Here is a 12631-nt window from a genome sequence, read left to right on the forward strand (position 1 = left end):
CCATTTCTCTTTAGGCCAGTTGATTTGTTCTTTGGCAAATTGTAACCTCTTCTGCACGTGCCTTTTTTTTAACAGAGGGACTTTGCGGGGGATTCTTGAAAATAGATTAGCTTCACACAGACGTCTTCTAACTGTCACAGTACTTACAGGTAACTCCAGACTGTCTTTGATCATCCTGGAGCTGATCATTGGCTGGGCCTTTGCCATTCTGGTTATTCTTCGATCCATTTTGATGGTTGTCTTCCGTTTTCTTCCACGTCTCTCTGGTTTTGCTCTCCATTTTAAGGCATTGGAGATCATTTTAGCTGAACAGCCTATAATTTTTTGCACCTCTTTATAGGTTTTCCCCTCTCCAATCAACTTTTTAATCAAAGTACGCTGTTCTTCTGAACAATGTCTTGAACGACCCATTTTCCTCAGGCTTTCAAATGCATGTTCAACAAGTGCTGGCTTCATCCTTAAATAGGGGCCACCTGATTCGGATAAAGGCATGATGAAGAAAGTGGTTAAAGTTTACTTAGGTTAAGCCCACCCATGCTTTTTACTCTATGTGCAATAAAACTTACATGAGTAAAAAAAGCCAGTCAGAACAATTAATCAAAACATCACGACTGTGCGGCTAAGTGAAACCAGCATGGTGGCAACACAGAGAAAAGTACCTATAATTACCCGTCATGGGGGCGGCTCAGGAGGATTCCCTGCTAAGGGCACATGCTGGATATTGACCGCGCCCTGTCAGGTTTGCCCTGACCTGCCATACCAAAGTCAGTTTCTTAGCTATTTCAATTTGCCACATTACTGAAAGTACAGTTTATATTTTTGAAGTTAACTTGCTGAAGGCATTGTACCAGGCAGGATTAGTCAATAACAGACGCACACTTACTGGTTCTTTTTAAATGTGACCATCAGAGGTGTGAATGAACGACAACAGAAGGGATCAAACACAAAACAGTTTATTTTTTGAAAGCAAAAGCAGGTGTCTCCCTGTACAGCAAGATTTTAATACCAAAAAGGTTTAATACATGGATTTAAAATAAATTGTTAAAAAAAAAAAATTATGAAAGCCTACATTTGGGCAGTGAAAAACAGAAATGAAGGTTAAGCCATCACGGGGCCTGGTGTCTCCTGCCAGTCAGAACAGGGAAATCTTCAGGCAGCAAGGCATGATCTCTGCAGGTGGGACAGGTGCTCTGCTCCTTCAGCCAGGACCTGATACACTGAACACAAACAGAACAGGTTAGCATGTCACTGCCCACACATCAGATATAAGACTAAATACATTTATTCTAATTTGTTTTGATAATGAGATCTGCATCTCATCATTATGAGATAATGCAGGGGTTGGGACGCTGCAGAGGTTGCCTGACAGTCAACAGGTTTTAAATAATTCTTTAGTATGAAAGTGAGAGTTGTCTGTGCATAGCAAATGTAGCATACTTACTGTTCCATACATAAAACAAATATTGGGCTAAAAATGGGCTTCAAAGTTGCCGCCTACAGTGTAACTATATACATGTACTGAGCAGGAGTTGGAAAGCTTCAAAACCTCGGACTGCAGTGAAATTATCTCAAATATTCTAATACTAAAACTGAAAAGGAATTACCTAACCACTGAACGCATATCCAAACAGTCAAATATTTGGGTCCAGTCCTAATTTGGAAAATGTTACCTTAAAACTTCAGTCATGTGAACCAATCATACTTTTTTTTTTTTTTTACAAGAAACTATTAGAATTTTGGCATAGACAGAGTTACTGTGGACTACAGCTTGGGTGCCATTTTTAAGCTATATTCATGTTTTAGAACATTAAGTACACCGAATTAACTATTATTAGTCAATTTGTGCTATTGTATGTACTGACAATTACATTAATAATGAAGAAATCTTAAAAACCCAAATGTTTCCCAAGCAGGTTCTGAAGCTTGCCAACCTCTGCTCAGTACATGTAGCAAGCTGGACTGTAGACAGCAAATTTGAGGCCCATTTTTGTCTATATTTACATTTTAGAACACTGAGTATGCTGAAATAGCCACTTGCTATGCCTTATTGGATGCACTAACAACTATTCACTGAATTACTTTGATACTAAGGAATTATTGAAACCTCATTATTTCTCAGGAAGGTTTTGCAGTATTCCAGCCCTTGCATTATCTCATAATTACAAGAAAAAGATCTTATAATTATGAGACAAGATCCTCCAATCCTTTTTCCTTAGGTCGGTGCAATGTGCTGTCGTACAAAAGTACAGTAGTCATACTCACCTCTTTATGGAAGCTGTGTCTGCACTCCAGCACAAAGATGGTATCTGGACTCATGTCATCATGACAGATGATGCAAGGATCCTCCATGTTCAGCTGCAATCAAAGACACACACAGGTCAGGCCCACACTGGAGACCACAGATAATTGATACACTTGGCTTTCAGTCATGCTAGCAGCATAGCTCCACAGATGGAAGTGCAGAATGGATTGTTGTGCAGCTCCAGAGGTCTGCCCAGTTTCCAAATGTGCTCACTGAATAAACAGCTGCTGCTCTGCTACTAACATCAGCCTCAGCTGCACTTTGTGTTGAGTGCTAATTAGCAAATGCCAGCATGGAAAACATTAGCATGTTAGTATTCCAACCTCTACAGTTTTACATTTACTCCAAAACTAACGTAAGCCTTTATTATCTGCCTGAGTCCAAACACTTTGTAAATATCACTTATCACAGAGCATAGCCTGATTCACTCCGTTCTATTGTATCCATTTTTACAATGTAATTTTTTTTAAATTATCTACCATGTGTTTATTCTGCATGTCAGCATTTTCCCCCCTTCATTCTGCTATCAATGGCTATTCATACTGTTTATACTATAGAGTACCAAGAGGGCTAAATAAAATTTGGCATTAAAAGTGGCCTTTGTGAATGTTTTTCATCTTTAGATAAAATTGTCACCCAAAAGATAAACTGATAATTACAAACTGATTTATTCCTAATACAGGCCCCTCTAAAGTTGCCAATCTTAGAAATGCTCACTGTTTTGCTGCATCAGGTCACACACACTGAATTATGCCAGTGTAGTTGATACTGATGGAGGATTTTGGACTTACTGCACTGGAGTGTGTGGCCCTCTGGGTTCCAACTGTTTGCCAGACCGTAGCTGGGGCTGCCAAAGGAGGAGTAGCGCACCGAGCTCGATTTCCACGGCCCACAGTGTTGGTTCTGGCAGAAGTCAGCTTGTCCTGAGAAAGAGAGAGAGAAGGAAAACGGGTCATTTTCAGATAAGTGCGATTAATAGCAAAACACCAAGGTCTTCAGAGAACCTCACAACATAGAGGAAAACTGTGTCGGGCCAGGTCCAAGTTGCCATATTTGCTTGAATATAGGAATGTTTCTTTTTTTCTGGAAATGACGAAGCATAAAATGGGTGTTGTAAGGACTAGACAGCTAATATTCACAACAGTGTATATTAATTTTGAATGAGAGCCCTGCTGCACCACCAGCTCCTACAGTTTTCTTCTTGTTTTTATAATATCACTCTTTCTAGGTGACACTTTTACCAACAGATGAATCTGCTTGGTGTGTCAAACTTTACTGTGCAGTATGACAAACGGAATTGAACAGCTTCATTATTATAGTGAATCTAACTTGAAGCTCACCATCATATGTGCATGATGTATTTGGGCTGGTTTTCCATGGGGACTGTTACATATCAGGACCAGGACTAGAAATGACAAAATATTTACATAACCAACCTGATGGTCCAAGATCAGTTGAGTCACACCACTGACCACATCCTGCAGTGACATACTGCTTCCACCGCTGGAGGAACGCAACTCCTGAATGAACCTCATCAAGTCAGGCCTGAACACACACAGAGTAAACTGATTTTATTACATTTGTTTTGCATGAGCTTGTCTGAATTTCTTCTTAAGTCCAAGCTTGCGGTGCTAAAGGTTTCCTCATTATGTTTATCTCCATACACTGTAGACCACAAGTGAATAATGCAGACACACACACACACACAAAAAAAAAAAAATGATATAAAGATGCATAATGTAATGACCAAAACAGCAGCTTGACCTCTAGTAGAAAGTACAGCCCCACTGATTCTGGATTGTTGAGGCCCACAGTGATCAGTATTTGGGTATCTAAAAATTCTATAACGATTCAACTGCCGATAATGTTTTAAATTATAAACACAGTTAATCTTGACATGCATCCTTGATTTTTCTCTAAGAATTATGAATAAAATACATACTGATCAAGACATATTTATAGTTAAAAAACTAACTTTCCAGTGCTCTAATGAATGATATAATGGTGCCACTGTTTCCAAACTATCTCAGACCTGGTTTATCATGTTTCTGCTGTGATCTCTTGTTGGCTGAAATACACACAGATAAATCAATAAGCTAATGCATTGACCTGCCAAGTTCTAAAATTTGAAACATAGCTCAACATCAGTTTGAGCAGAACTGCCAAGGAACCAGACGCTTGTTTGTAGAAACTCTGTCGAAAGACAAATGACAGGGAAAACTGGACTCTTAAATAGCTGATGCACAGATAACTTGTGTGCAGTCCAAAGTGTTTAACTTGGTACCTGTGCTCCAGTGTTACCTTGTATAGGCAGGGAAAATGGAGGCCAGGCGCTCCATGGCTTTCTCAAATATGGTGCTGTGTGGAGGCTCCAGAGTCCTGGTTGGAGATTTGTGCTGTGCCTGAGCCGGGATGGCTGGTGCCTCAGCTGCAGATGGAGCTGTGGATGGCTGGATAGGCGAGGGAGTGCTGCGTGCCGCCTGGGCTGAAGACTGAGAAGGAAACAGAGAGCTGCAACATTCAGACAGAACAGGAAACATTTACATTTTCATACCCTTAGTTATAAATTACTAGGGATTACTAGGGATGCCCCCACTGGGAGTGAAATCTTTGCAGTGTGGAACCTGCATTCTTCTACAATAAGTCCAAAATAATGTCTTCAAAGTGCTTAGCTTTTTAAAAATCATCAACAAGAGCAAGGGACTTATTTACTGTGTTGATACAAAACACAAACTGGTTCGGCTGATCTGGTGAGATGTCTTACTGGTGCAGCTGCAGACTCAGGCTGGTTGCTGAAGTGAACTGGAAGCAACTCACTGACTCTTCTGCCATTCTTTATGTGATTGATCTGCTCCTTGTACTGTGTCTGTGGACCATAGAGAGACAAGTCTATATCAACAGTTGGTTAGCACATTCAACACAAGCAAGGCTTAGCATTCATACTGTCCACTATCAGGTCTAGTCCAAGTAGTGCAATACACAAGACTGAACAATGAGATCTGGAGTATTTCTTAAAGTCTGTTATTGTACAAATAATCCCACTGTACACGTTTGAAATCTGTGTGGAACAACTTGTCACTGTTTATCATCATCGTCGGCCGGTGTCGGTCCCATGAAATGAAGCCATATTAGTAAAAGACTTCTACCTCAGCAGCAGAGATTTTCTTTTCAACTTCTTGGATTTTGGATCTGCAGCTGTTTCTAGTCATTTCCATGTCTTGGTTAGGAAATCTGGAAAGATGAAGGACATGGCACTTAAAAACCTGAAATCACCTGGTAATCTTCAGTCGATCCCGTTAGCTGGACTGATCCGTTAGCTGTGGTTTCACCCTTACCTGTGGGCTACTTCATCTAGTTTGGTCAGCAAAGCCTTTGCCTCTGCCAGCTCTATGTAGAGGCCATATAAACCCTGATCCCGGCTGCTCTCAACAACTGATAACTGGAGGAGAAAAAAAACAAGCTGTGTTAAAGGGCCGGTTCAATTTTTAAGTCTGTCTTAAAACAACAGTCGTGCCAATATGTACACTCCGGAAAGGTTTTAGGCTCTTTAGCTTTTTAGATCTTATCCTTCACACAGCACCATCAGGGAGGACCTGACTGACCCACACAAGAATGATCTTCACACACAAGAACGAGTCCTTATAGACAAAAATAAACTTGTTAAACTGAACAGGAAGATGAAGGACCTACCTGAGCTGTGAGAGACCTCCGGGAGGCCGAGGTCAACAAGGCTTTACAACGTTTGATCTCATCCTCTAGACTCATCTTCTCGGCTGCTGACTGATTGCTGAAGGAACATAAAAAGAAAAAAGTGAACAAAAAGTTTGAGATGATTTTCATTCATGTTTCAGTATCAACTCTCTGTCTACGCTTACCACAGCTCTATGAAGTCGGTAAACTTTGCGTCATAGTTGGCTTTCTTCTCTTGGATGTTTATGGTCAAACTATGCATGAGAGGGAAGAAGACAAACAGAAATAATTAGATCAGTTATCACTCGATGCATTTTTTCTTCCTTTATACAACCTGCTGATTAGGAACAGCAAGATGTGACATCTGTACATTACATAAGAGATCATTTTATTCAGGCTCAAGGTGCCATCTAAGATTTGTGAATAAACAGATGCAGGACACATGTAGGAATTAAATATAAAAATGATCGACCAGTGGTTTCAGTCTTACCTCCCATGTTCCTCAACCAGCTTTTCTATCTCTGTCTTGAGGGACTTCAGTACTTCCTGGTTGGCTTTCTTCTCTTTCTGGTCCTTCTTGACCTCCTCTTCCAGCTTCTGCTGGAACAGCACCAGCTCTTTGTTGGTCACCTTAACAAGAGAAATCCACCAATAAACATTTTGGTCATTCAGTCACCTCATCACTCATAAAAGAACAGCGAAGAACAGCGTACTTTGATTAAAAAGTTGATTGGAGAGGGGAAAACCTATAAAGAGGTGCAAAAAATTATAGGCTGTTCAGCTAAAATGATCTCCAATGCCTTAAAATGGAGAGGTTACGCTGTTCTTCTGAACAATGTCTTGATTGACCCATTTTCCTCAGGCTTTCAAATGCATGTTCAACAAGTGCTGGCTTCATCCTTAAATAGGGGCCACCTGATTCACACCTGTTATTTCACAAAATTGATGACCTCACTGATTGAATGCCACACTGCTATTTTTTTGAACACACCCCTTTCAACTAATTGCCCAATTGCACAGCCTTAAGAGCGTGCATATCATGAATGCTGGGTCTTGTTTGCTTTCTGAGAATCTACTGCACCTACTGGTAACTTGTTTGCCATGTAGCAATAAAAAATATACTAAAAACCTGGATTATTCTGGTTAGTCACATTGTACTGCTATTATTTTGAACAATACTGTATGCTCTAGTACTTCTATGCAGATGCAACTGTTTATACATGTCTCACAAACTCGCTCACAAGACTTATTTCTGAAAAAAAATACTATAGAAACACCGCTCAGTAGAACACAGTGTATAACTCAACACCAGAAAAACCACAACTCCAACCTCTCAAAACTGAACATTATAAAGTTCATTACAGTGGGATTATTGCAGGACTGGTATCAGACAAGTATTTTATACTAGTGTACCTGTATAGCCTGTGATCCCACAGGAACTGATCATGTAGTGGCAGCAGACATGCAAGACTCATTGATGAAGTACTTTTTCGAGTACCAGTACCATCAATTCCTGTGCCTTTTTGATTTCATATGGGGCTCAACTGCTTTAATTCCCATTGTCCCAAGTTCACAAAATGTTCAGCTTATTTTGCAAATTGCTTCAAAATCATTACTTGCAACAGCTAACCATTTCCAGTGGCCTACTTTTCATCTTAGAGACAAAGTTCCTTAAACTGCATCTTCCTATTACTAGCTGCTGCTTCTCCTTTCTGTTCACAAAAATGTGGGAGACAGTGAATGTACAGGCTAAGTCACATAGCCTAGCATGCAAATCCACACAAAATAGTAATAAAAAATGATAATGCTAAGTAGATATAGTAATAGGCAGATTTGATAAAAGTATTCAGACATGTCAGTTAGTGAAAGCATTATCTCAAAATTTAAGACATCTCATGAATAAAAACAAGACTTTATAAGACATTTTAGAACCTTACATTTTTTAAATCAAATTTAAGACTTTTTAAGGATCTGTGGGAACCCTATAAAATTGGTTATGGACCTACTTGTATATTGACAGTGATCTGCTCTATGTCTTCCTCCAGGGAGCTGAGGTCTTCTTTATGCATTAGGTTGACTTTGACACAGCCGTTTGCCATTTTCTTGATCTGCTGCTCCAACTTCTTGATGCTCTTTTGCTTTTTGTTGATGTCACCCTGGATGTATGAAGAAAACCAAAAGGGTCAACAACAAAACCCAGTAACCTGAATGCAATTTAATACCCTTTAGCTATTCAGCTCACCTGGCAGCTCTCAAAACGCTCATGAAGCTCTGTGTTCACTGCTACACTCCTCGTGATCTCCTGACATTTCAGAGAGAATGCAAAAAAAAAAAAAAAAAAAAAAAAAAAAAACAGCATTTCAGTCTTTGCAATTACATATTCCATAAAGTTTATTTAAAAAGCCAGTGAAAGGTTGGTATTAACCTGCACTTCTGCATGTTTCTTCAAAAGGTCTGCTTCAGTTGTTGTTAAAGTAACTGTGTCTAAACATGGATCCATGTCCACACCATTGAGTTCGCAGTCATAAATGTTCAGCTCTTCCCATTCATTATAAAAAAGGTAAGGTTCTTGCTGTTCACTGTCTCCAGTACTCCAGTTGAAGAGATAATTCTCTGGGACACTGCATATAGGATCAGGATCTTCACTAGAGGACTGGAGGCCATATACATAAGGACTAGGGAGGATGGGACAGGTATCAGTTTCTGCTAAAAAAGTGAAATCAGTTTCATGTGAATAAGGAGATGGACAGTTTGTGTCAGAATCTCCTATGGCATCCAGGACATCCAGGTCATCCAGACCGGCTCCACGTACAGCCTGCTGCAGGGAGACTGCATGTTGAGCCAGTCCAATACGACTCCCCATCTTTATGAAGCGAAGAGACTCCAGGAGGAAGGACTCAAAGCCACCCGCTTCTTGGATCTTCAGCTGAGCCACCTGAGGGAAATTTTCCAGTTCACCCACCAGCAGGGGATCCTCAGCAACCAGGGGACCATGCTCTTCCAAGATCTGGGCAAAATAGCTGCAGCAGTAGAAAAATAATCCAAATCAAAACATATACAAGGCAGAGTGATGATCAAGTGTAAACACACCAGTAATGCTTCGGTTAAAACCTTAAATCATCCAGGCCAATTCAGTAACAGGAACTTGCAGTACAGAAATGCCATACGCATGTTTGAAGTAGCTTGGAAAGTGTCTCTATTACAGAGTTTGAGCCTACTACAGCCAGGCCAGCGGCTCTGTGAGGCGCTTTGAGCTGCGTACTCACAATAAGAAAACTAACATGCTGATGTTTAGCAGCCATAATGCTTATTATTAAATTTACCGAGTTAGCAAGTGAACAGTTACTAATTTTTACTAAACACAAAGTACAGCTGAGGGCAGTGGGAACATTAGTTTTCAGGGTATAACATGAGGTCATCCAATAGTTTAAGACATTTCAGTTTCAACCTGCTGATGGTGCTCCAAGTAAAAAAAAAAAAAAAATCTGTATATTATCATCAGATGGTTCAAACTCTTTCACATCAGCCAGGCTATGATAACTCTGTCAGTCCAGATTTAAGCATCAAGAGATGGAATAATCTTAAGGAGAACACAGAAATTTACAGACTGAAAATAGCTCTATGTCAAAAAGTGCTGCCTTCTCATTCGTTTAGATGAGCTGGGAGAGGTCTTCAGCTAAACAAATAGCTTTGTCCAATAAAATAGTTGAACCGGCCTCAACTTCACATCATTGGACAGGGCGTCATTTTGACTCATCCTTCCTGGTAGATTAGAACATGGCTGATTCAGATGAAAGACAAAAGTGATCATAATGCAGCTGCCTATAGCAACGCACCACCAACAATGTAAAGTTTTATTCTAAAATAAAAACAAAGACTGGACCGGAAAAGTCTCAATGATTAGACTAGTCGACTTTCAGGGTCGACTTTCCTAGTCATTTCATTTATATAATCATGGAAATGTAGTTTGCACTTACTCATACAAACTCTCTCTTGTTGGGTCAGGGTTGTTGTCCAAAAGCTGTTTATAGTGACGTCTGTGTCTGGTGCTGTTGTACTGGTCCTCAAAATCAGCCACTTGTTCTCGAAGGTGACTGGGAACACTGAATGGATCAGCAGGGTGAAGGAATGATCTGTTGGCAAAAAGCTCAAGTTACAGACAGTTATAATTACAGGTGCAACCTGTGTGTCCATGTGGAGGGTGTAACTTACAAAGAGTTGTCATCAAAAAGGTCTTGGTCTACCTCATTTCTTGGAGTTACACCTCTCATCCCAGAAAAAACAATAACACCCTGAGAGGAAGAGGAAGCACTTCAGAGAGACACTACATAACCATACAGTCTGTTCAAGCAACATTTACGAATACAACTTCTGACCTTTGGCTCTTTCTGTTTCTTTTTCCTGCTTCGACTCTTAGTCTTCATAGGAGAATTCTGAAATGAAAACAAGCCAAATGTGATTTAACTCAAGAATGACATTTGAAAATAAAGTTCAGTAGAACTAACGCTAACTTCACATTTACCACACAGATGTGAGAATGATCTTCTCATCTGACAAAGCAAAAAAGCATGTCCCAAAATGTCAAACTGTTCTTTAAGTTTAGTATCAACCAGCTTTGATCCTGTGTAACATCAAGCCATGGAAACAAAATGCTGACTTACATTTTGATTTTCATCAGACTTTTTTAAGACTGAACAATGTCCATCTGAAAAACAAAGAATTGTCAGAGCAGCAGCTGCAAAAGTGAACAGGGGTTCAAATCAAATGTTAGTCAAGTTAAATATGCATACCCATCATATCAAAATACTCATCCAGTATAGCCTGGCAGGAAAGATAGTGATCCCTATGCTCCTCCAGAGTCCAGATAAAGAGTCTCATGTCATGTGGTGGGGCCCGTTTTAGGTATTCAGTCACAGTGAAGCCAATGTTTAAAAAAAGTTCCGGCCTAGTACCGAGCTTCTCTATAATCATCTCCTGCAATGGGCCAAAGTTCAGCAGAAGGTCCAGGTTCAGTTGCTCCAAGTGTGCTGCGTAGCGTTCAATGAAGGATTTGGCAGCGTTCAGGCCTAAACATCGTAGAAAGTACTTGGTCACACAACCTGGTAATGAGCCCACAATTTCTTTTCTACATGATTTCTGTATGCAAATTCTCTTTCCAGCTTTGTGTCACATTCTCGAGGGTCAACACTAAAGTGAACTTCTAAGCAAACCCATTTATAAAATCCTTATAAATCCTACCTGGGGAAAAAACCCTCCCATTTAACACAACACTCAAAACTCCATAAATATTCTTGTAATGAGCTGACTACTGAATTTCATGTCTCATGTTCTTAGATTTTGTGTGTGACATGAAACATTAAATCACATGTTTACAACAACATGATCAATGCTAACCTGCATCGTTGAGCTTGGACGCCCAGTTGTTCAGTTTGGGATTTACATCCAGACAGCTACTGAGTAGCTGGATAAGGACACGAGCCCAAACCCGGTTCTTCCTCTCTAGTAAGAGCTCAACAGCCTGACCTAAAGTTTCTAGCGGCTCCTGCTGCCAGTTCAGCATCCTTCCAGCTAGTTGGTTCCCCCTCGACAAGTCCAGCTGCAGCCACGGCTTCAGGCTGCTAGTCAGGATTGACACGTGGAGGCCCATCTCCTCTCTCAGCAGCTCCATGTTCTGGCTGATCTGCAGAAGAACATGATCCCTGTACAGCAACCAGGCTGACAACACAGAGGAGACATGACAAGAAAACAAAAATGACTGATTACCACTGTTTGGATAATACAAAGTTAACATGAAGCTCTAATAAGCTTGGCTGGTGCCTAAGAGATGGGAAAAGAACTATGCAAACTAGCTTAAGTTGAGGTTTAATGTCCCACCAAGACCTTCATAACACAAGAACAGTTGTGCTCGCAGCACTAGTAGTTTGTCATCAGGAATGCTAACAAAGATTTAAAGATAAATAAATAAAATCAAGTTGCATAACACATTTTCTTCTCTTATGTTCATCTGAGAGGGCGTGAACAGGGTGGTTGAGGGCTTAGCTTCAACAGGCGAGAGGCCCATTTTCTTTGTGTACATATGTGGTCAAACTAGAATGTGTTCTCGTCAGGCAACTAGTGTGTGGGGCTGTTTTTGTCCATTTGTCTTTTAGAATGTGTACCACTGGATCAGAGTTCATCAAACAAAGCAGCTGAACTGAGAGTCAAGTACAGCTCTGATCTCTTCAAACCTCCATCTAAGCTGAGATAAAGAATTCCCCTTTCAAGCTTCTATTATATATTGTTGTTATGTTAACAAAAATGTGTCTACACAGGCTCAAACATGACTACATTATGTCCTTCATAGTGAAGGGAGGGAAAATAAGGTTAAATCTAATGTGGATAATACAGTATTGTTCAAAATAATAGCAGTACAATTTGACTAACCAGAATAATCCAGGTTTTTAGTATATTTTTTATTGCTACATGGCAAACAAGTTACCAGTAGGTGCAGTAGATTCTCAGAAAGCAAACAAGACCCAGCATTCATGATATGCACGCTCTTAAGGCTGTGCAATTGGGCAATTAGTTGAAAGGGGTGTGTTCAAAAAAATAGCAGTGTCTGCCGTTGACTGTACAAACACAAAACTATGTTGTACAAAC

General features: G+C 40.2%; 1 protein-coding gene across 1 annotated transcript in view; it reads right to left on the reverse strand.

Annotated features, from left to right (window-relative positions):
* Positions 1–954: 954 nt before the first annotated feature.
* The window catches only part of ttc3 (tetratricopeptide repeat domain 3), a 31399-nt gene continuing 19722 nt past the window's right edge, over positions 955–12631 (reverse strand). Inside the window, exons 27-46 of the mRNA XM_020598474.1 lie at positions 11387–11707; positions 10783–11058; positions 10654–10697; positions 10369–10425; positions 10205–10284; positions 9970–10125; positions 8418–9012; positions 8235–8303; positions 7999–8148; positions 6483–6622; positions 6178–6246; positions 5993–6089; positions 5638–5741; positions 5449–5533; positions 5067–5168; positions 4604–4794; positions 3739–3847; positions 3094–3225; positions 2263–2355; positions 955–1217 (exon numbers count right to left, since the gene is read on the reverse strand). Coding sequence (XP_020454130.1) covers positions 1107–1217; positions 2263–2355; positions 3094–3225; positions 3739–3847; positions 4604–4794; positions 5067–5168; positions 5449–5533; positions 5638–5741; positions 5993–6089; positions 6178–6246; positions 6483–6622; positions 7999–8148; positions 8235–8303; positions 8418–9012; positions 9970–10125; positions 10205–10284; positions 10369–10425; positions 10654–10697; positions 10783–11058; positions 11387–11707 — 2981 coding nt within the window. The 3' untranslated portion in view covers positions 955–1106. The remainder of the gene's footprint in view (positions 1218–2262; positions 2356–3093; positions 3226–3738; positions 3848–4603; positions 4795–5066; positions 5169–5448; positions 5534–5637; positions 5742–5992; positions 6090–6177; positions 6247–6482; positions 6623–7998; positions 8149–8234; positions 8304–8417; positions 9013–9969; positions 10126–10204; positions 10285–10368; positions 10426–10653; positions 10698–10782; positions 11059–11386; positions 11708–12631) is intronic.

This window comes from Monopterus albus, unplaced genomic scaffold, assembly GCF_001952655.1.
Source record: "Monopterus albus unplaced genomic scaffold, M_albus_1.0 scaffold38.1, whole genome shotgun sequence".
Taxonomy (NCBI): Eukaryota; Metazoa; Chordata; class Actinopteri; order Synbranchiformes; family Synbranchidae; genus Monopterus; species Monopterus albus.